The following is a 21,223-nucleotide window of genomic DNA, read 5'->3' as shown; positions in this document are numbered from 1 at the left end:
TAAGATGTGTAGCGAAGCCTGCGTTTCTCTACCCGATGGCCATATACAGTATACGGGGTAGACTCAACTAGCTGGGGGCAGGTCAGAGGCCGTGTCCATGAGGAAGGAGGTTTTTCCCTCATAATGTTATAAAAAAAACTGCAACTTCACAACCGACCATTGGAGCGCCTCTTCTCTCAAAAGTGGAGCAAACAAGTGAGGTACATTTTTATCACGTTTGGTTCTACGGACACATATCACTACTACTACTACATTTTCACAACATTACATTGTATTACATACCCTGCTATAATACATGGCGATTGATTAAAGGTCACATTAAATCCATCTGAAATGAAAGAATAAGCACGATGAGATATTAAACAAACCATGCAGCACAGTTATTAGCTTGTTGATTGATATCAGGAAATGAAAGAAATGGGTAAACAGTAGAGGTGGTTCGCCGTGTGTGTGCGTGCACGGTGTCACTTCAGATAAGGCTAAGAAAAGTATGGTAAATTAGTGTTACAGTATATTAGTTTGCCAGGCACCCACTATGACTACTGTCTGCAGGAGGTGATACGTCAACATCCTAATCTGGTAACACAGATGTTCGTCAGCGAAATCCATTCCCATCCTAGTGACTATCTAATCTGTGTACACGTCTCAATGATTTGCTATGATAATGATGATAGGACAGCCTGTCCATCCGGTCACCTGTGGTGAAATATCAATGACAGCTTTACAAAAAAAAAAATCTTACCAAACCTTACCAATAAACACAAAAACAGCGATAAAGCACAGTTGTTTACAACATCTGCAGAGATTTAATTCATCACCGCTATATCATTTCATAAATTAGCAAGACGTTTTAGCAGAACAGCTGCTGTGCAGGAGCAGACATTGGAACCATCTGTACATCACTACGCAACATTAGCATCCATCACATGTTGTTAGGACAGCTGATTGACATCACTGGGTGGAGTTTTGTCCCCTTGTGTCATCTGGATGTGAGAATAGGGAACATTTCTATTTATCTGTATTCATCGATGTAGAGGAAGCAAGTGTCATTAAAATCATATTAGCTCTCTAGTATTAAAAATTCAAAAGAGTAGATTTTTTTTTTGTCGGTCACTATTTCCGCACTTGTGGCAAAAGAAATCGTCTTTTGGAGCAAAGTATGCGCACACTGGCTATTGTGGTAACAATATGCAATCATGGAATTAGAACAGAGCACCCACTGCAAAAAGGCTTTAAAGTTGACAACTCAACATAAGAGACAACACGGTAGATTTAGTAGACAACAGAGTACACCACATGTTCACTACCTGGTGCCGTTGTTTTATTTACCTCTCAACAAAGCAGCTTCAGTCTTTGCCTCCGCCTCTGAGCAGTCCTGTCCGTACAGTGAGGATACACAGCGTGCCTCCCTCTTTCACGTACAACTCACTTTACCCCTCACGCACACTCTCCCTCTCTCGCACATCCACACTCGCATATTGCCAGCAGCAGTCACCACATAGCTTTTTTCCCCCCTCTCTTGCGCCCGGCTTGTGGCGCAAGAGTAAAACTGCCCTGTCTGCCGTGTGCAAGGACCCCCCCCCTCCCTCCATGCACACACACCAGTACACCGCATGCACGCACTGGGCGGAGATAATATGCCCAGTGACCTCTCCCGTGAAGGAATATGCTAAACATCGGCAGGACAAAGAGGCTATGTTATGAGGTGGGGCAGCAAAATTCAATTCAAAAGAGATTCAAAGTGTTTATTGTCACGTGCACAGTAAAGAAACACGTTTCCCTGTGCAATGAAATTCTTACTTTGCTGTCCACTCAGAATACTAGCATAAAAAATAGTATAAGTAGTATAAGAATAGTAAAAAAAATGTGTAAAAATCGATAAGACAAAAGTAAAACATACAAGATCAATATTAAGGCATAAAAATGGTACATACAAAATGAAAGAGCTGTGTGCTGTGCAAAAAGAGTGTTCAGGTTGGTATTAAAGTGTCTGTAGTGTGATGTTCTGATCAGCTGCTTAAGAGTCTGATGGCAGTGGGGTAGCACGAATGCACAACGCTTCAATAAAAACATGACAACAAAACAAAATCCCCCAAACCCTTGAAAATGTGTCTTGATTCTTATCACGCAGTTTGTTTGGTGATCACCAACTCTTTGGTCCCTGCAAATAATTTAGTCCCCACCCTACATTTGTGCTATCAGAAAGTGATATTAATGTGCGCGCACACGCACTCACACGCACACATCGATAAATCACTTGCTTTGTTTGGAGTCCACCAGCGTTTTGGTCCTTGCAAAAAATGAAAATGTAACATCAGATGTATGTTCCCATGAAGTAATGCTAATGTGGACACACTTACATCCCAAAAATGCAGAGGCACCCGGGCCTTCAGTGGGTACTTACTGTAAGTGACCCACTCCACCCCTTAATACCACTACTATCACATCACCGTTACACAAACAATCAATAATATACATAAAGGCAATATAACCATGCGTGGCATTACAGAATTGGGTGTGAATACCATTATTACTAAAGCGTGAAACCAGCTAACCCTGTATCTTTACATACATCATCTCTAAACAACTCCAATTACAAACATCTACACTACAACATTAAATGAAGCAGTACAGAGTCTATTTATCTAATAACGTGTCCAAAACATAAAAAACTCATAAGCACCCTTTCCTGCGCTGACTTATATGTAAAATATATATTTATAAACTCACTGATATGTTCATATAAAACACACAGAACGGTAAACAACTCCATGCCTGTCTCCTTTCTTTATGTGGGAACTTCATGTCTTCATGTGATGATGCATTCAAGTGCACTGGTAACTTTGAGTGTTCGGGAATAGGCTTTCAGACACCAACTACGTAATCAGAGGACGGGAAAATGCTGACATCACTGTAGGCCAGCTAGCAGGCGTTGTGAAGTGAATAGGAAATCTGTATGGCTAAAGAAACAGCCCCATTTCAGATCGTATGTATGTGACATAGTCCAGCGTCCTGCCTCTGAAGGCCCTGGGCAAATTACATTGGTATGACAACACACAGAAGGTGAAATCTGATTGGACCAAAAACCCGAACATACATTGGCTGTGGCTGCAGGCAACCTCCTAATATTGTTTTTCTAAACTACGAAAAGCTTAATGACGTCCATGACAACCACGATGAAACATTTGCAAAAAGTCATTATCACCATGAAAAGCAAAGCAAATGTGTTTACAACTACAAACAAGCTGCTCTGCTGCCGCTACTCGATATGGTGTTTTTTTGCAGTTGAGACTGAGGAGTGAGGGCGGAGCTTGCAGCTCCACTTCGTGCTCAGTGATGATAGAAAGTGATTTGTGCATGCTTTGCACAGTCTGCAGTAGCCTAGAGTTGTCGGTAGTTGCTTTTTTTGAAAAAGTGTATCTATAGTTCTCAGATTACTCGCTATATACAGTATAGTAGGCGACCGTGAATGGGAAACAATGAGGTCTACGCATGTTCTGTATGCCTGCATGAACGCATGGTAGTGTGCACGCACCTGCATACGTGTGTACTGCGTGTAAGATTATTTGGAAGTGAGTGTGTGTGGAAGTATGCTACTACAGACATACTGTATGGCATAGACATGAAGTTCTGCACAAAGCAAAGTTCGGTCTCGCCACCCCAGTTTACACAGCACACTCGCATGCACATAGACACACACTCATGCACATGCACATATTGCACAGGTACGCAGACACGTGCACAGGCACACGCACAGTCGGGTCTGGAGCCATTTAAACGCGATAAAACGAGGGATTACGCTAAGCGTAAAAGTGAGCTGTCATAGCGACTACTAGAGGAAATTCACCAATTTACCACGCAAAGATGTCATGTGACTGCAGTTGTTTGAGCGGAAAGTCACTTATCACGGCCGAGTCTGGAACCAATTAATGAATTACGTTTTCCTTTCTACTTTATCAAGCACCCCAAATCATTATTAAAGTTACAAAAATTAAGTTGCAAATATGGCTTTTCTCCAATTATTGCCTGCATCCAATAAACACAATGTCCTCTTCGTGTTTTAGGTAAACAAATGCCCAGCCTATAATTAAAGCATTTTCGGTATACACCTTAATTGTAATCACCCATTTTGGTTTGCAAGCATTTTGTTTTGGTCCCCTGCTATCAGATTCATGTTCCCAGAAAGTAATAATAGCATGTGCACACGCACGTACACACAAACACACACTCACAGAGAGCCCCACCAGCTGCCTCTCACCTATTTGCGTCCCCTGCACCAATCACTCACTGGCAAGCATCTATGGCACTCTTGTTATTTTCTATATTTACACTGTTCTTCCATTCACATTGATCATCGTCATATGTGATGATGACCACTCTGGCCTACTGTCTCTCCAGCAGCCACACGCAGTTGTATTTGTCCATCTCCGTGGTAACTGCAGGGCGGCTATGACAAAAACAATAATCCTCTTTTAGGGCAGGCTGCTAAGGCACAACAGCTGGTAGTGTCCAGTGGCACACTATTAGGTCATTTAGTCTGTGTGGCAAAGTCTCCTGATTTGAAATCCCGCAAGGATTTGACGTGAGCAGTGATGTGAATGTGCTCTTTCTGTATTGTGTTCTGCTTATGAGGTGGCCACCAAGATACTGAAGGTTTACCACACTCGCTAAGTTTATATGCACTAAATTAATCAGATTCCCCAAATAAATCGATGTCTTCCCTTTTCAGACGTGTCTGTGAAGTCCCTGTTTACACGTGTAACTAGTCTGGTCCAGCCGGCCACGCGTTGCGTCCGCACTCAGGGTCCAGGGTCCGCAGAATGAGAGACGAGAACGCTGGAGCTGGAAGCTGGAGCTGGAGTTGTCAACTCGATGTCTCGGCTCGACTCTTAAGGAGTCAGGGTATGAGGTCTACCGACGTACTTCTACACAGCCACACTGGATGGCACCCACGACATATTTCACATTTAATGAATGGCCACACATGTCTATGTCTGCCTGCGAAACGCTGGATGGCGCTTATGCCCCTTTCAGCGTGGGTAAATGTATGGCTTTTCCGGTTGACCTTCTCCGCAACATCCAAACAAGGCAACTCGGCAGCTAGTCGCTAATCAGTGACAACGAATGTACATCGAGGCACTTCAAAATGTTGAGCTCTTTCAGTTGCTGAAGCAAAACTGTGGTGGTGTCTTCACCCCTAAAATGGGTACCATGAGATCCTGCAGATGACATGCTGAAAGTATTGTCTGCCTCTGTTGTGAACTGAATGGGATCCGCTTCCGGGTTATATCCTGCCGTGGAGAACCCATGCTCCGATGATTGGTCGGTGTTAGCGTATGCAATCGCATATCTAGGTATGTAAATCCGATCCGATAATAACATTCTGTTCTAAAAGCTGGTTTCAACAGAATTCATGCAATTTTTGAAGGGCATATAAAAGTACTGTCTGTGTCCTTAAAAAAAATGAAAAATGAGAAAGTAAATCTTGGTTTCAAGATGAAGGACAGGCTTCGCTACACTGCAAAACCTTGCAGGGTCTCTGCAGGTTTCAATCACATTTACGACTTTTTGTGGCTTTTTTAAGACCATAATGAATACAATGTAAGATCCATTTCACATCCATGCCGTCAAAAAAGTACAAAAGACATGACGGTAAATCGCAGAGCCGGAACTACTTGCAAGGATGACATCTCTCTTTATGAAATCGGCCAATCCAAACTGCACAATGTACGCTGTCCTGTCTTTTCCACACTTAAAGGTTTTTACTATCTCAGAATCCGGGAATGTGCATCAGCTCATCAATGTTCTGATTGCCAGTATGTTATTGGTGCTTAGCTACCGTGTGAAAAGTCCAGAGCACCTCCGTTTTAGTGAGGGTGTAGACCCAAGCGCTGTCCATAGGTCAACTGGAGTTGCAACAGACTGGGTCGCGGTGGACCTCGGTGCCTCAGATCCTCATGAACAATACTGGCTGATTAACTGATTATAACCGATTTGAAATACTATTGAGAAACTGAGAAAATATTTCTTTATCTGTACTGTACAGACTGAACTCGAAACTGAAACCAACAAAACGGAGAGCAGTGAAGCATGCAAGCGTATTCAAGAGTCTAATTGCATGCTGAGTACGACATATTCATACATGTTGGCAGGTCTGCACTAATATTGAAAGTCCTCCCTGCCTCTGACGCCCCCCCCCCCGACAGTTCTCCGCGGCCCCCAAATAGGGGGGGCCCGCCCCGCTATTTGACAAGCACTGCACTAACTGATTTTCTACGAGTAATTTGGCTTTGCTGTGAGCTTTTCTCTGCTGTAACGCACACGAGCTGCTTGTGCTTGATCAATTCTGACTGGGCTGCACACCCGCTTTAGTTCTGTTTTGTAGTTATGTTATAAAGCGTCCTCAAACATCAAAACATTTTAAAGCGAGACTGAAGTTTATGCAATTGTTTGAAATGAAAGAGTGAAGTTAATTCATTTTGAAGACCCTTCAAAAACGAATTTAAGACATTTTATGAGATTTTAAGAGAATTTTAGACGTTTAAAGGCCTCAAATTCAAATGATTGACATTTACACTTTTTACGACCCCACGTTGTTATGGGCAAAAGTTTTCAAACACCTAGAGAAAGCGTAGATGGAAGAGGAAATAGAGTCGCACTTTTGCAGCTACATCAGCCTCCATTCATCCACTGATGGTGGCCCACCATCACTGTTCTAGTTCATCCCAAAGGTGTTTGATGGGGTTGAGGTCAGGGCTCTCAAATTTGCATTTCTTTGCAGAGAAAATCACATGGTTCTAGCGCCTGTAATGAGGTCTACGCGGTTCATTTTGACTTAAGTTTAAGTTAACAAATATGGTTCCTTGCCCTTTAGGGGGCGACACTCTTTTTGACCACTGACCTACACCAGACCTCAAGGGGGACGTAAAGCAAGTAATAATAAGCTCTGCATTGATTTGTCACCTTATAGAAGATGGTATATATTTTAGGTTTGCAAATGCATTTCAGCCCAGCTGTGTTTAAAAGTACCTCCAGTAGACATCACCACTGTAGGTTACCACAATGAATTACTCATTGCAACCTAGCTGTTCAAGAAGAGGGCGGGCCTTATCTTAACAGACATCTAGGTCAATGCACTTGGTTCTTCCACTTTCACCCTACTTCCTTACTTACAAAAAGCCCCAAATCGAACAGGGGACACATTATTTGCTCTTATGTGAAATAAAGAGAGAGACCTACCTTGGCTTCACACGTCTTGTGAACTGCCACCTTGCAGTCTGCAAACAACAGCATGGAAAAAGCAAAGCTGAGAGATGCATTTAAGGAACAGGTAAAATCATCTATTGTGTGTGTGTGTGTCTGAGAGGTATAAGCTCACCCCTGCAGAAAGCAGCTGAGGTGTCTATGGTCTGCTGGCACACGTCACACATGCGCCTCCTCTTGAAGCTCCTCTCTGTGAAGGCATGGCTCGCTGCTTTGGATTGCTGCAAACACAAGGGTAAGCTAAAGCTTGCACTACGTGTCTCTTGTCCCAAATACCTACTGTATGCAAACCTTTTTAACACCACTTGTTTTGTTTTCATCCACCTTTCCAACACTAACTTATATGACTTAAGCTGTTTTGGTTGGATTCTCTTTTCATTGTGTCTGAATTTGCCTTCACCCCTGATGACAAGCTGACTAAATCTGCCTTTCAACAAGACTAGTTGGTACCACGGCAAGCCATCATGGCAGCTGTGTAAACACACCACACGACCTTGTTTGGACTCAAGAGAAGAAAAGCATTCAGGTACATTGGACACAGACAGACTCGATGCAACTGTCTCACAACTCTGCTCAGTAAAAAAGTTTTGCAATAATAAATTAATTCATCAATAATTTTGCCGGAGATGCCAGCTATACTATTCATTAATTAATAATTGTTCTCCCCGTGCGTGCGTGGGTTGCCTCCGGGTACTCTGGTTTCCTCCCACATTCCAAAAACATGCATGTTTGGTTCAGTGGCGACTCTAAATTGCCCATACGTATGAGTGTGAGTGTGAAAGGTTGTTTGTTTAAATGTGCCCTGTGATTGGCTGTCGACCAGTCCAGGGTGTACCCCACCTCTCGCCCATAAGTTAGCTGGGATAGGCTCCAGCATACCTCCGCGACCCTAATGAAACAGCATAGAAAATGTACGGATGGAATAATTTTGCCGGTTTCCATATATTGCCATTTGCATGCGTGTCTGATTTCCTCATCAGGCAGGAACAGGATTCACTCTGCATTGGTTCAGCACCCAGACGCTTCATCGAACAACGGCGAACAGAGTGAGAACTCTTGTCAGTCTGTATGACTGATAATTGCATTGTCTCTGTGGGGGGAGGCAGGGCCGCTAGCATACACACAAAACAAAACAGTGGAGTTTTGTGAGGAGCAGTGCTTGCAAAGCCAAATGCCACAGCACCCATGTGGGAACACTGTATTAACAAGCAAGGTGAGTCCATCAGCACGAACGAGCCAGTATGCCAAATGTATTCAAAAGTGGTAGTCACATAAAAGGCAACTAAACAAACTTGCCCACCTCAGCATTTCAAGAATTGCTGCAAACGTTTGACAGTACGAATTGCCTGTGAGAAAATACATGTCACAAACGGTAATTCCACAACTTTAGAGTGAAAGATGACATATCAATATTGCATTAATATTGCATTAATGTGATATATCACTGTTATGTATTGTCATACAGTATGTTATCGTAACATTAGCAGTTTATAGTTTCGACAATAATATCATTTGTGCCATTTGTGGGGCAATAACATTTCAAAAGGCGCCTGCATTGTTTTCTGACGCATGTGAATAAAGTTTGAATGCCCAGTCATATTTTTTCACTGTACGTTTCTGAAAATTAAAGTTCTTGTGGACCCAATCTCATGCATCACCTCGTCTCGTGAGTTAGGTGTCTCGTGCCACCCTTACGCAATACTATTGATTAGTAGGAAGAAAGTGTTTTTGTTTTTTTCTATCCCGGGTTCCCGTATAATTTCCAATTATTTTGTAAATTCTTGCAACTGACACAGTTAAGATTTTAAACCATACTAAGAAACTTAAGACATAAATGAACATATTGTTAAGCCCGTAACTATTTATACCTAAATTTGGACTCTATTTTAATTTCAATATGTTGAAATACTAGAACGGCACATAACTCTCAATATTATCGTAAGCATCGAGGCCACCCCAAACACAGCATTAGAGGTGTCCTGGCTGGTCCGGCAGTATTTCGAGTAGTAGATGCTTGTGTAGCCAGGCCAACAACAGCAACAGTATTGCCGTTATAATAAGCCTGTGTTCTGTCAAAATGACTCATACAACACATTGTTGCTTTAACTGATGGAAGGTTTCTGATCAACTGCAGCTTTTTTTTTTTTTTTTTTTTTTAAACATGGGTTTCAAAAATTTTTAACATCACCCAAAAGAGTATTTTGGTTCCTCTCTGCATCTTACCTTATGTCTGGTTTCAGGTAAAAGTGTTAAAAGACTATTAGGATGCATATCCACAACAAAAGAAATATTAATATACTAAAGTCGGGGGGTCTTAATGAATGCATTTTTACAACTAAGTGCATTAGTTTGTTGAACATTGTGGCCACACCCTCCAATCCAATGGAATGAATGATTTTAAACCATTCAGTGTTTCCACAGATGTATAGGAGGTGGTGCCTGGAAACATTAGGAATAGGATTGTGTGTGTGTGTGTGTGTGTGTGTGTGTGTGTGTGTGTGTGTGTAGGCGCTGCCTACCATCCAACCTGTACACACTTAACGTTTATTTACAAAATGACTCCATGCCATGGAAAAAAAAAGTGTGTGTGTGTGTGTGTGTGGTGGTGGTGGGAGGGTTGGGGGTGGGCAGGGGGAGGGGGGGGCTTTTTCCAACGCCAAAACGTACCTTACTGGTGGGGTGTTTCACTGCAAACTGTACTACACAGGCACCTTTTGATTATACCAACACTGCACAGTTTCACACACGCCCGCTTGAATTGTGGGGGTGAAACCAGCTCGTTCATTGCAATGCATTATAAAAGAGCACTTTCCCTAATGTGTTGTGAATGGAGTATAAATTCATTATGAGTAGATATGCATCATTCATCAAGTACCAACTTCTACCTTGAGCTTTTTTCGGTTACATCGTGTGGACTTTAGTGCACATGATGCTGGGGATGTTTTTTGTTTTTTTTTAATCTCCAATATTATGCATGTGTTTTTAATCCCGCTGGTTCAGAGCGGTATGTTCATGGGGCGGGATTTCATAAGTTTAACGCTCAACAAGTCAGTGTTTTAAAGCTGCACATTCTTGTGAAAACGTTTTGTTTTTGACCATTCATTGAAAAGATCTCAGGTTTGCACGCTGAATGCCAATTTTTCGAGAACAGATGGTTGTTATTACTTTGCATCAAACTCTTGCACTCGTTGTGCAAGACAATTCTTCAAACGGAGAGTGCACCTTTGTTTTCAGAGAACCTCCAAACCCACAATTTTCAACTGATCGCCATTGAAATTTCTATGTCGGACCAGCAATGCAAAATATGTTTAAATGACACCTAATTAAGGTATTCAGCATCTTTGTTTTTCACCTCTCTACTTGTTGGATGTTGTACATTCTCTTTAACAAGCTTATCCTGAACAGGGGTCACACGGGTAAGCTGGAGCCTATCCAAGGTGACTTTGGGTTCGGCGGAGTACATCCTGAACTGGTCACACTGGAGTGTGTGGAGAAAACCCACAGGGAGAACATGCTGAGATTCGAACCCAGAACCACGTGACTGTGTGGCAGATATACTAAGCACATACTACACTGTACTATATGTTCAGTATTGTTTCAAAAACATCACCTAATAATATAATGTGGTTTATATACACTCCTGATCAAAATGTTAAGACCAGTTGAAACATTGCTAGAATTTACATTTTGCACATTTGGATCTTAAGGAGGTTGTAAGTAGAGCTACAATATGTTATAGCAACAAGGGGGAGTGAGACAAAAACATTTGGAACTTGTAATTTAAACAAAAAAAAACTGAAATAGGTTGTTTATCACCTGATCAATACTAAGAACACAGGCTATACAAGCCAAAATCTGCTTAAAGTGTTCATTTTCTGTCAGGCATTCACACTGTCATGCCCTCCTGATGGCTAAAGCTAAGAAGCTTTCTCTTTTTGAACGTAGTCGGATTGTCGAGCTGCACAAGCAAGGCCTCTCACAGGGTGCCATTGCTGCTGAGGTTGGGTGCAGTAAGACAGTCATTCTATCCATCCATCCATTTTCTATACCGCTTCTTCCTCATTAGGGTTGCGGGGGCATGCTGGAGCCTATCCCAGCTGACTTCGGGCGACAGTCATTCTACATTTTTTGAAAGTTCCTGAGCATTATAGAACAAAAAAGTCAAGTGGTAGACCCAAAAAAAGATCAAGACATAGGGCGGTCTTCAACCCAAATTGAGGCCCTTGCTGGTGCCGACTGCAGCGCAATAACCATCAGATCTGCGGGAAAAGGGTTAAAAAAAAAAATTCAAATACCTCGTCTGCTTCAACGCCACAAAACTGCCCATTTAGACTTTGCCACAGAGCATCAAACAATGGACATTGAAAGGTGGAAAAAAGTTTTATTCTCTGTTGTTAAAAAATGTAACCATGACGGTCCAGATGGCTTCCAACGTTACTGGCATGACAAGGAGATCCCACCTGAGATGTTTTCTACCCGCCACAGTGGAGGGGGGTCCATCATGGTCTGGGGTGCTTTTTCATTCAGCGGAATACTGGAGTTTCAGGTGCTGCGGGGTCGTCAAAGGGCGGCTGCTTACGTGCAGATGTTGCAGCTGGCATCCCTCATGACTGAGGGCCCTCGTCTGTGTGGTAACAGCTGGGTTATTCAACGGGACAACGCTGCAGTGCACAATGCTCGCTTGACCAAGGACTTCTTCGGGGAGAATAACATCACTCTTTTGGACCATCCTGCATGTTCCTCCCCTTTAAAATCCCATAGAGTACTGTACATTAGGGGATGGATGGCAAGGGAAGTTTATAAAAATGGCCATCAGTTCCAGACAGTTGATGCCCTTCGTGAAGCCATCTTCACCACTCGGAGCAATGTTCCCACTAGCCTCCTGGTAACACTTGCATCAGGCATGCCCAAACCTATTTTTGAAGTGATTAACAAGAACGGTGAGCTACTAATTACTGAGTCCTTTTTTTGTTCTGGTTTGGAGAGTTTTTTGTTATTTTTTGATCGATGGTCTTAAACTTGTGATCAGCTGATAAACAGCCTATTTCAGTTGAATTGTTGTTTTTAATAAATTACTTTTCCAAAATGCTTTTTGTCCTACTCCCCCTTCTTGCTTTTGCATATTGTAGCTCTACTTAAAACCTCATTAAGATCCAAATGTGCAAAATGCAAATTCTAGCAATTTTTCAATATATATATATATATATATATATATATATATATATATATATATATATATCTCTGTATCTGTATATACTGTATAATGTACCGCTGCTGTCAGGATAGACCAGCATATTTCATGATAAGGGTACCCCCTAGTGGTCAAATTCTCACAGTGCATCTCAACGTCAATATTTTGGTCCATAGATAAACAAACCTTTTAAGTCAAGAAAACTACTGAATAGTAGTGTTGGGGTTTGGTTGCTGAAAATGCCAGTCAAACAAGCACAAATGCAAAAATAAATCACACACTGTAGTACAACTATGAAAGATTCAACAGTGTAGATATTTTTTCCATTTTGCTGCAGTTGTTTTCAACCATGCGTTTAAGTGGTTAGCATGTTGGCCACACAGTCAGGAGACCGGGAAGACTGGGTTTCGAATCCCCGCTTGGGCATCTCCCCGTGCGTGGGTTTTCTCCCGGAATTCCGGTTTCCTCCCACATTCCAAAAACATGCATGTTCGGTTAACTGGTGGCTCTCAATTGTCCATAGGTATGAATGTGAGTGTGAATGATTGTTTGTCTATATGTGCCCTGCCATTGGCTAGCCATTCCAGGGTGTACCCCGCCTCACGCCCAAAGTCAGCTGGGATAGGCTCCAGCATACCCCGCGACCCTAATTAGGATAACCGGCATAGAAAATCGATGGCTGGATGTTTTCAACCATGCTGTTTGTGTTACAGTGAAAGGAGACCTAAGGGACATCCAATCTCCAGGGCATCCCATGACTATCAGCAGTGCTGGAGCAGCAGCAGTCTTATATTGACGTATTAAGAGCTAAAAAGGGCCCCACCCCTTTGGACTTTTACAGCCCCAGTCTATGTCATTCTCCAAGCATGCAGAGCCACGACCACTGTTGTATTCAAAGCTATACTATGAAGCTGCAGCATGTACAGTAATGCTGTGATGTATTTAAACCTGTCACGATAATCGATAATTACGACGCTCGTGATAAATTGACATGTGCATGTATGCGTGTCTGCTCGTCTATCTGTGAAACACAGGCTGGATGACAAGGGGGTTCACCCTGCACCTGTATGTAGCATTTGTTTTATAGTGCTATGAAGGGACAGAGTGGGCTCATCTCACTCACTGTCTTTGTGGAGGCGGGGCTACTAGCTACTCTATGCTCATGGCATATGCTTATGGCTACTACCCGATCTGCAGTTAGCTCCGTGAGCCAGCATACGCTAACATGAATGACGGCACAAAAGCGAATGCCACAGTGTTGGAATATTTTGGTTTCAAACAGAATGAACATGGTGAGCGCATGAACACCGACACAGTTTTGTCAACTGGGGGAAAAAAAACAGTGATGGAGGTGCGCGGGCAGTGGAGCCTTCGTCCTGACAGTCAACGCGTATTGGGGCGTTGGTTCGGCAAATATAAACAAAACAGTTCAAAATGGTGCACACCCAAAGAGTAAACAGTGTCGCTGGCTACATTGCAAAAACATACATACAGGCAACTTCTGCAACTTCTGTGTCAAGCTAATGTGGATCACACAGGTGGTGGTGGTGGTGGTGGTGGTGGTGGTGGTGGTGGGGGGGGGCGTCCTAAAGAAATGTTGCGATAATATGTGCACACAAATGTTGCGATAATATTGAATATCGACGATAATGTGTAGCACAATTATCGACCAGCAAAATGTCTTATCGTGACAGGCCTAGATGTATTCTTCTTTTAGCTTTTTGGCACAGTCACATCTCTCAGCATTAACATGGAATTAACATTACGGATGTCAAGTATTCTTTAGCATTACAGTACTGAACATGCAGTATGTGTGACAAAGTCTTATGACTGCAATAGCCATCCAACCTATATATAACCCAGAAACACATTACATTATACATTTGGAAGATTTATACATTGCTGTTAGTAAGTACTAAAACAATTATGCATGTTTAAGACATTTGAGGGCGATCTGAGCTTCTGGAAGAGAGTTATGACAGTTTGATGCTCAATGGTGAAAGCCAGTATTTGCTGCCATGCTCTGCCCACACAAGTTGTCGAAAATAAAAGCTTGTTTAACGTCAATTTATCTTATACACCTTGTCAGAATTTAAATTTAATCAGGTAAACTACCTCTAAGGAGTAGAATAAGGTGTGACTCTTGTCATTTTTATCCACTTCCTGTCACGACTATGTGTTCTGACAATGATACAAGAAATGGCAGAGGGGTGTCTTTAGGGCAAGGTTGTCTCACATTTGTACGCCACATGCTGAGAGAAAAACTCATTTTTCCACAGTTTAAAGTCACCTACCTGCCTGGTATACACTGTATGTTCGTCAAATTTAGTAGTAATGGAAGAAATTCTCTAAGATGAGTTTCTTTTTTAAAACACCTTTACAGTAATCCCTCGTTTATCACGGTTAATTGGTTCCAGACCCGACTGTGATAAGTGAATTTCCACAAAGTAGTACATTTATGAATGGAATATTTTTGCACTTAGTGGTTGGAAAACCTGTTTACTACATTCTAAATATGGGTTTTGACATTATTAGCGACCTCTAAACACGAAATACAACTCCTATAGTCACCTTTAGACTGATGTTACCCAGTATGGGGAACATAATAGAAAAAAGCCATTTAAGACAAAAATAAAACTCATGCTCGTGTGTGTTGCTATACATGTGTTCCCCATGGATGGCCAGTGGTGGGCGGACAGGACGTGACAGGGATTCAGAGTTGAGTTTTAGCAAGGCATGGGTTGCGGCCTTAACAGCAGCCCGTGTTTTTATTAGGGATTATTGTGCCTGTTGTGAGACCATTCAAACCTGCTGTCAAATCTGGTGCTTGTGTATCTCACCAGACATCACTGCACCTCGTGATCAGTGTAGTTCCTGTGCATTTTCACGCATGGGTTCTTGAGACTTTTTGTTGGTTCACTCATAAGAGACAATCCTACCAAATGTCATGTTGCTGAGTGAAATTGGCTGGGGTCTTTAAAACCTTCCAGAGGTGCGACTGAGTGTCAATTTTTGAGTATGGGGAAGCTGCCAAAAAGGCTATGCATTTTATATCATAACAACAATGCCTTTGAAATGAAGCAGTTTAAAGAGGGCCTGCACACTGCCAGTGCTGAGGGTCCTATAAATACATCGCTGTGCCACATGCACACACACTGTAAATGAATACTTGAGTAGAGTGACACACCCACTTGATCCTAAATGCAATTGCCGGTATGGGTTTTTTTTACGTGACACCTTACTAGTGATGACATGCAGGAGCCACTCACACACACACAGCCCAGAAGGGACGGGAGCAGGTGGCAAGCCAGGAGTATGCTCCAGTTCTAGGAGGGTATTTATAACACGAGGAAGGCCAGTCACCTCCAAAGAGCCACAAAAATTCTGAAAATAGGTGCAGGAATGTTTGTTTGTGTGCACGTGAGAGAGCGTGAACAGAGGGGAAAAAAATCAGGGTTATACATAAGTATGCAATTAAAGACTGCCGAGTCCACCCATTCTGCAGAGACTATGTTATCATAATTTGGCAGCGTCAGGCACACGCACTTGCAAAGAAACTCACACTCACATCCGCGCAAAACCATGCTGATGGAATTTGATTCCGCATGTGATCTCGCTAATGTTTTTGTCACGCAAATATCCCCAAGTGCGTCATAGATTACCACGTGTCCGAACATGTGCTTTAGTGGTCATTTGTGATTTTAAAAAGTCACACATTAGTTGAAGTGTCTCATATGCAGTATGTCACAGTGATTTGCTGTTATGTGAGAACACACACACACTCGGCTGTGTGACCTCCAATGCAAAACCGACACACTTTTTTTTTATTATAGGCTTCATAAAACTTCACCAGAGGCTTCCATTTGCAGCGTGTGTGTGTGTGTGTGTCATTCCAAAGTAAAGCCACCAGACAGACAGACGACGGGTCGAACCCTGGATAGTAACCTACACCGCTTCCTCTTCACCCATGACCCCACGGGACATGATTAACAGTTATCACCTGACCTTGCGATCATCACCAGTGAGCTTTATTATATATATGATCAAAGGTATCGGGACACCCAGCCAGTACATTAAGACTTTTTGCAGCTGTAACAGCTTCTACTGTCCACAGAATGTCTGAAAAATTAATAAATTATAGTGTCAAGCATACCCCCGCGACACTAGCGAGGATTAGCGGCATAGAAAACGGATGGATGGATGGATAAGGCATTCAAAGACACTAAAGATATGTAGTATTCTGCACTGGTCACTAGGTGTCAGTAATGTGACTGTAATGTTCGATGAGACACACACCAGACTTGATTCCCGGAACAACAAGTTTTTATTGCAGTTTTGAATTATCTCACAACAAGCACAATAATCCCGAATGAAAATGCCTAATCCCCACACAAACATGAGTCTTATTTATGTCTTAAATATCTTATTTACTCTTATTATGTCTGCTGTATTGGGTAATACGAGGTGAAAAAGTGACTACAGGGGTGTTATTTCATGTCTAGAGGGCTCTAATAATGTTAAAAACAGTATTTAGAAGGTCCTAAACAGGTTTTCTATGCTCCAATTACAAAAATATTCAGGAATCCTACTTCGCTGAAATTCACTTATCACGGCCGGGTCTGGAACCAGTTAAACACGATAAGCAAGAAATTCTGCAAAGAGGAGCGACGTCCCCATACTCTTAATAAATCCTTCATTCTGGGTGTCCTGTAAAATTCAATTTCATTTTTTTTAGTGGGTGTGCCATTATACCCATTATAATACCTAACATGCAGTAATGCAAAACAACCTCCAGATGTTAAAGCACTCCTGGAAAAAGGGACCCAAGCATATACATAAAGATATATATCAAGATTCAAGAGATTCAAGAGAGTTTTATTGTCTTATATATATATATATAATATAAAATATAAAAATATAAAAAGTAATATAATATAATATATATATAAACCGGCAGAGACATTTTTCAAGGCAATGTGGCCTGCGAGTCAAAAGGTTTGCCCCCCACTGGTCAAAGCCAACATTTTAGAGGTGTGTCTCAATACTTTTGTCACAGTAGTGCGAGGCTCCCCAAACTTGGGATCTGAACCCAAATGGATTGCAAATACAGTTTTGGGTCTCTGGTTGTAAGCGTAAAATGCCAAGCTGTTTTAGTGATCATCAAACAGGTCCTTCAACGCTGGACAAAAAGTTTTGTCTTTTGTGTTCTTCGCATTAGTTTATGCTCAGTACATGATTTTTGGGAAACCATGCTGGAGTGTAACACTGGCTGCTACGTGTTGTCGTCAGTATGCCATTATTTATTATTTGTATGTCTTATGACAGCTTTTTGAGACATTAAAGGTTAAAAGTGTTTCTTCACTGGAAAACTATATCTACAGGCATGCAGCAGCGCTGTTCCTCCACTCACCTCAGCGAGCTGCAGGATCTCGGGGAGTACCTCAGTGTCTGTGACTAGAGCGATCCCTCCAGTGTCAGTCTCGTGGTTCTTAATCCTTCTGGTGGTCAGGCTGTGAATGCACCCCATGTTTCCAGCATTCGGCGCTCTCTGTCAACAATTCTGTTACCATCTGAATTGTTCACACTTGAAGGCTTCCTCTCAAAGCTTCATATCTGATGTCTGCGTCCACTCCAACATGATCAGACCTCCTGGTGTCTTGTCACTCTTCTCCTAAGATGACTTCTTCTCCGTTCTCCTCTTACAACTCTTCCTGTCACCCTCCGGTCTTTCTCCACTTCTCCTCTCCCGCACTCGAGGTTTCCTCACTCTTAAAGCATGCAAGCACACACTCGCCACCTCTTCGCTTCCCTTCCCCCTTTCCACTTGCTGGTTCTTTGCTTCTCAAGACCCTCAAAGGTCTTGCACTCCTGTACTCACAGACTCTCCTGTCATCTGCCCTCTCACTCCATCAGGCTCCTCTTGCTGTCTCTCCATGGGGGAGAAGGGGGCAGCTGTTTCTGGCCCTTCCGCTTCCCCTGTTGGCTTCACTTCAAGTCCTCTCACTCTCTCGCCGTCCACACAACCAGTGAGCAAATGAGTGGCTAGAGCTGCTGTCAGACAAGCAGTTCCATCAACGCTCTTTTTTTATTTTGCATTTTTTACTGTGCACAACAGCAACAGTACACACCTCAGACTGGAGCCGTCTTAGGCCTCCTCTAATTTCACTGTGAGATACATTGTGAGAAGATAACAAGGCTCGATTTACGATGACACTGTCAGGGAAGTATGATTAAAGATTAAGATTAAAAGATCAAGATTAAAGTTAGTCATTCTCTAACAAGAAGTCTTTTTTTTTCTTCCGAGACAAGAATATTACAGAGTTTGAATGATTTAACTCGATTAAAGCAACATTCTTTTGTAGTAATGTTATGAGATTCATTTTCTTGCATAAAAAGTTACAGTATTTCAAAAGTAAAATATATATCAAGCGTTATATATTCTAATCTAAAATTAATCTAATCTCATGAGGATAGTCATGGATTGTTTTTTTTATTCCTCATCGAAGGAAGTCTCATTTTTTGACAATCTGTCATAATTTTATGACATTAAAGTTGTAAATTATCAAGAATAAATGTGTTTTTTTCTAGAAAAGGGTAAGACTAAAGAATAAAAAAGTCGCAATACAGTATTCAAAATCTTACATAAGATTATTAAACTTATTTATTCTAATAGTATCTTTTTGTTTCTCCTTTTCCCTTAAAAGATTTTTTGGTTTTTTGATGTTATTTATTTCTGCAGCTACATGTATATCAGTTGCCTGTCATATCGGCATATTTTATATCTGCTCTATTTTATGTCATATTTGTCTTTAATTTAAACTTTTGATGTATGAAAAGTGATACATGTATTTAGAGAATACAATGTACTGTATTAAATTGTATTTATGTTAATGACAATTAACATGGTGGTTCCACGGCCATGATTACATCTGAATGGGAATCGGACGAAGGTAACACCACCCAAACATTGTATCCGAACAGTTGTCATTTGACACCACGGAAGAGCCAAACCATTCCTGTCAGGACCTGCCTCCTCCTTTAGAGGATAAATAGATTGGATCGTGTACCAAGCTCTCAGACTATCTAGTTTAGTGTGTGTCCCACCTAGTCTTTAAGCATGGACTGATGAAGCCTACTCGGATGAGAGGCTAACGTCAAGTTACCATCTATTCAATGCCCTGAGAATACAATGACCTGGATGAACGAGGATATTCACAGGCATCGTTAAAGATTATTACTCTCAGTCAAATATGCTTTCCGACGTAGATCAGGGTCGATGTTACTGCAAGTGTATAACAATGCATGTGCCAAATAAGGAATTGTGCACAGACTGTTCTTTTGTGTGCAATCAGGATATCTCAATATGCTTGAAAGAGTTAATCATCTTTGATAGGAAGAAGCAGATATAGGCTGATATTCATTCCTTCTCTCCACTGAGATGAAAACAATGATTGGCTCTGTGCTTAAATCTTAAAAAATATCCACTACAACACAACTCTCCCTCTATGTCACACACACGCTGCACTGTACTTCCTCAGACAAAACTCTTCTTTAAGCGAGCTGTTGCGTTGGGAGATGGAACATTTCAGACAAGAAGGTCTTTCTACGAGGGAGTTTTAAGCCTCCAGTTATGCCGTAAAAGGCGGTATTTGGATTTCTAGGCGGGACAAATTTTTGGATGCAAGCTAAATTAGGGGACAGTCTTATTCACATGTGTTCACATGCTGTTAAAAAGGTCTGGGAGCTTCATCTTTAGGCCTTTCAAGGGTCAAAAGAGGGGAACGACACAAGAAGCAGTCGTGATGAGAAAGACCCTCCTGTGTGGACCAGCTGCTGACACACACAGGCGGGGCTGAAGCCCAATGGACAAGGAGGTGGTCTTCTTTAGGGACATCAATGTTGATGAAAACAAACATGATGATGCAGTACTATGGGCACTGGATTAAATTTTCCTAATCAACCATGGGAACAGATCAGAACCAATGAATCGTTTCCATGCCAGTGTTGTATGGACCAGAAAAATCAGTCCTGGAGGAGTTTTGCATTAGAGCAACCACTTCTTTAGACAGCAAACTAGCTGAGATTAAATCAACAGCACCTCTCCTGGTTGTAGTCAAGTAGTGCACTCAATTTTGCCTCAAAACTAGATTAAAACCCACATAATTGAAAGAATTCTTTTAGACCAGATGCTTATTCTCATGTACACTTCAATAAATGTTTGTATACCTCAATTCATTCAATAAAAACACTGTGCAATTTAGTTCAAACTGCTTTAACATTTCGTCTGTGTAGGCTCTCAGTCGTACAGGAGTTGTCCATCGAGGAAAAGGCTTCTTGAGACGTCATCTGTACTTCTGTGTAGAAGGTGTCGGACGTTTCGCTCCTCATCCGAAGAGCTTCGTCAGCAAACTAATAAGTGCTGGTAGCTTAGGCCTTAAATACAGTAAGAGTGGGCGGAATTGGTGTGCCAACACCCTCCTCCTATTGGTTCGTTACACTAAGCCTGCATTCCTCATCTTTACAGTGGTATAATCCTATCCTGTTATCCTGTAGATGCTAACAAGCCAGTATCAGAGTCGTTCATACCCAATTCAGGGAGCGACACTTCCCTTTTATCGTAGGTGTGAATAACAGGATAGGATTATACCACTGTAAAGATGAGGAATGCAGGCTTAGTGTAACGAACCAATAGGAGGAGGGTGTTGGCACACCAATTCCGCCCACTCTTACTGTATTTAAGGCCTAAGCTACCAGCACTTATTAGTTTGC

General features: G+C 42.0%; 1 protein-coding gene across 7 annotated transcripts in view; it reads right to left on the bottom strand.

Annotated features, from left to right (window-relative positions):
* LOC129186368 (tensin-2-like) overlaps nt 1-20,759 on the bottom strand; it is a 43,304-nt gene extending 22,545 nt beyond the window's left edge. For 2 of the 7 annotated variants that reach the window (XM_054784579.1, XM_054784577.1), the window contains exons 1-3: nt 17,865-20,759; nt 7,379-7,484; nt 7,240-7,277 (exon numbers count right to left, since the gene is read on the bottom strand). In XM_054784579.1, coding sequence (XP_054640554.1) covers nt 7,240-7,277; nt 7,379-7,484; nt 17,865-17,981 — 261 coding nt within the window. In that variant the 5' untranslated portion in view covers nt 17,982-20,759. Of the gene's footprint in view, nt 1-282; nt 329-1,329; nt 1,531-7,239; nt 7,278-7,378; nt 7,485-17,864 lie in introns of those variants that run through there. The other 5 variants (XM_054784574.1, XM_054784575.1, XM_054784578.1 and 2 more) reach the window with 4 other exon arrangements.
* Nucleotides 20,760-21,223: the final 464 nt, after the last annotated feature.

The sequence above is a fragment of the Dunckerocampus dactyliophorus genome, chromosome 8 (genome assembly GCF_027744805.1).
Source record: "Dunckerocampus dactyliophorus isolate RoL2022-P2 chromosome 8, RoL_Ddac_1.1, whole genome shotgun sequence".
NCBI lineage: Eukaryota > Metazoa > Chordata > Actinopteri > Syngnathiformes > Syngnathidae > Dunckerocampus > Dunckerocampus dactyliophorus.
This window is presented reverse-complemented; position numbering and strand designations above follow the sequence as displayed.